Here is a 3,506-nt window from a genome sequence, read left to right as displayed (position 1 = left end):
TTTGCTACTTGCATTAACTTGCAATGTTTAATCAGTTTAGTGATTACACTGTAGATTGCGATAGTGAGTCTAATCTTAAAACTATATTAATGGAACATGGAAGTATAAATATTCAAGTTATAATATTTTTGTTTTTCCTCTAACATGACCAATATCCAGAAAAATGAAAATACCGTATTTTTCGTTTTATAAGACGCACCCCAAATTTAGAGGAACGGGGAATAAAAAAAAATAATTTTTCATGTTAAATTGAGGGTCCGTCTTATAATCCTAGTGCATCTTCATCCTAATGCTCACCAGGGGGGAGCGGTGGTGGTGAGGCAGATCAGGAACATCACAGGAGGCAGGGTCGGCGATGCTGCAGGCTCAGAGGAGGGGGTGTTTTGCTTCAAGATGGTCGGCGATACTGTGGTCTTGGGGGTGTCGCAGTGGCGGGCATCATTGATCTACTGGCGGGCTGTGGAGGTGTCCAAGCAGTGGAGCGACTTAGGAGGGTCACGGGATGGAGTGACTCGGCGGCAGGTGCCTTTGATCTGACTGCGGGCTCTGTTAAATCACCTGCAGTTGACATGATGGACTTCAAGAAAATGGCCGTGGAGGCGGTGTGTGCGCAGATAGGACTCTGCGGCCATTTTCTTGAAGTTCCTTTCGTCAATCTGCGCATTCGCTGCCTCCGCTGCCATTTTCGTGAAGTCAATTGCGTCATCCACAGGCATTTCAATGGCGTTGCAATCAGATCAATGCCCCCGCTGCTCAAACACCCCATCCTGTGACCTCCTTAGCTGTTCCACTGCTCCACCAAGCCCTCAGTATCGCTGACCCTGCCTTCTATGGCCCCACTCGACCACCGCCACTCTGGTAAGCCATATCCAGATTGTAAGATGCAAACCCATTTTACCCCCAGTTTTGGCGGAAAAAAGTGCGTCTTATAACTTGGAATACGGTACTGTTCCCTGCCTTAATTTATTCATAAGCTCCTCTCCAAAATAAATTGTAACAAATCAAGTTATTGTTTCTTTCACTCAGCAATATGTACGTATACCAAATAGTAGCATTGAGGTACATAACCAGATAGTGCGTCACCATCCCTCTAGTGTCTGCCCATTATTTATTAATTGGGAGCTCACAGGATATTATATCACTTAATATCTCCAGTTAGTTTAGCAAAAAAATAGTAAATACTGTTAGATCTTATCTAAAGAACTCCTCTTTTCAATACGTAAATGTCCATTGGCCATGCTGACCTTTTTAAGGGAGCCCAACAAGAGCTTGCCTTAGAGAAGAGGTTGCTAATAGCCAGAACATTACATTAATTAATGTTACATTTTGACTTTTTATGGGGACCTTTCTCTGATTTAAGATCCAAAGCAATATTGTTAACATTTCAAGTATGATCCAGGTTTATTTTGCACTCTTTAAATAAATGCCAATCTTGTTTTTCAGTCGCAAAACTGGGCATTATACGATGAACCACGGAAACATGAACAGTGCTCTAGATAAAGTAATGTTTAACCGATCGGGATCACAAGACTCGTTAGATGAACTGTCACTTGATGAGTACTGGACTGAAGTAGAGAACATTAAGAAGAGTTCAGATAATACTCAAGATGAACAGCGTGTTGTGGTTAAAGAGCCTGATGGTAAGTGATTATTAAGGTTAACAAGCTTGACGTCCGATTTACCCCAGCAATGCTTTTGCTTCTTGTTTTCTTTAGGATCTCTTATCTTGATCTTGTATTTGTAAGATACGTTTTAGTCTTCAATGAGTGAAATTTGATTTTGTGCATAAAGATTTACATTAGAGTGTACAATATAATACAAGAACCAGAAAGTGGGCTTTTATACTGTTTATTTTAAGCTATTGACTATGTTGCATTTGACATTTCTAGAGGGTGAGCTGGAGGAGGAATGGCTCAAAGAAGCTGGATTGTCCAATTTATTTGGAGAGAGTTCAGCAGACTCTCAAGACAGCATGGTGTTCCTATCTACTTTAACAAAGACTCAGTCAGCAGCTGTCCAGAAACGAATCGATACGTTCTCGCAGACCATGAGGATGAAAAACAAACACCATCAGATTCCTGATGTCCGAGATGTGTTCAGGCAACCAGCAAGCTCACAGGACAAAGTATGTAGAAGCAAGGAAACTTAGATCTCCATATCTGTAAATGATTCTCATCAATAAAGTGCTTTAAGTTAACGTTTGCTAATAAATTCCCTAGTTCATAATATAAAGGTGAAGGATTCCATAATTTAAATGGTGTAAAAATGTTACCTTCAAAAGTGTTGTCCAGACCTCAACCAATCCATCCATAGGATAGGTAATCGATATGACATAGGTGGGAGTGTCAGGCATTAGACCTTCACCGATCAGCTGAAAATTGCTACCGCAGTGGCCAGTAATCAATGAATAGCTCTGCTGTGCTCCACATCATACAGCTTTGTTCCAGTTGTGGTTTTCAGGTGATCGTTGGAATTGCTGATGTCAGTCCTTCACTGATTTATTTATTTCACTCACTTAAATAGCGCTCGTATATTTGTCCATTCATTCTTTTTTCAACTTTATAAGTTTGGCACTGCCATATAAAACCATAAAAACCAGCCCTAGAACATGATGTTCCCACCTCAAATCTTCACTGTTGGTATGGTGTTTTGGGGTGATATGCAGTGCCTTTTGGCCTCCAAACATGACGTGTATCATGAGACCCAAAGAGTTCAATTTTGATCTCCTCTGACGAGACTCTTAGTATTTTACAGGCTTGTTGAACAACATACAGTGATTTACAGTGCAAATAAAACTGCATGTTTTAATGCAAATTGTTTTTGTGCAATTTTAAAGACTTTTTATTGTTTCATGTTACTCGACTGTTATATTGACTTTTAGTCTAGTGGAAATGGAAATGTCATTTAACACTATTGACAATGCTTGTCTTTTAAGGACTTGTTTCCACTTTGCATGAGAATGAGTCCTAGAAACAAGGTGGTATTGAGATTGTTAGGGCAAGTCGTAAACTTCAAACTGAGTTGTATAAACTTATTAAAAACATTTCAGTACTGTCCAGTAATGGAATACATATATAACATTATGTTTGAGATCTGCTACTGAAAAAAAGTAGTTATTTTTCCATCTATATAAATAATCTGCTGTTGGTTTTAGGCTGAAGACTTGAATGGATTTCAATCTACAGTAAAAAGCAAAGTAACAAGTGAAGTGCTACATGAAAAATCTGAAGGTATGTGATTGTTTTTACATCCCTATATTTCCGGTTCACAATAAAAATGATCATAGCAACAACAATACACCACCCTTGGGAAGAAAGGAACAGGGTAAGGTTGTTGGAGTTGTAGTAAATTTGGATCCATTTTAAAGAAAAAGTTCCCTTACAGATCTGGTAGTGTGTCTATTCCTTTGTGCAGAGCATCTTGACCTTGGAGATGCTCTTCGGCGCCATCCTTGATAATGAACTAGCAGCTTGGTCACTATACTGGAGTCCAGGTTGGTTCTGGGA

The 3,506-nt window shown here is 39.6% G+C and overlaps 1 protein-coding gene across 1 annotated transcript; it reads left to right on the top strand.

The window, feature by feature from the left end:
- Nucleotides 1-1,443: 1,443 nt before the first annotated feature.
- LOC142282980 (rho GTPase-activating protein 18-like) lies at nt 1,444-3,230 on the top strand (the record flags this gene model as incomplete). The annotated part of the gene is made up of 3 exons (XM_075333071.1): nt 1,444-1,640; nt 1,890-2,125; nt 3,155-3,230. Coding segments are annotated over 3 exons (509 nt in total), but the record flags the coding sequence as incomplete, so codon positions are not given.
- Nucleotides 3,231-3,506: the final 276 nt, after the last annotated feature.

The sequence above is a fragment of the Anomaloglossus baeobatrachus genome, unplaced genomic scaffold (genome assembly GCF_048569485.1).
Source record: "Anomaloglossus baeobatrachus isolate aAnoBae1 unplaced genomic scaffold, aAnoBae1.hap1 Scaffold_5242, whole genome shotgun sequence".
Taxonomy (NCBI): domain Eukaryota; kingdom Metazoa; phylum Chordata; class Amphibia; order Anura; family Aromobatidae; genus Anomaloglossus; species Anomaloglossus baeobatrachus.
The sequence above is the reverse complement of the archived record's forward strand: the minus strand, read 5'-3'. Positions and strand labels throughout refer to the sequence as shown.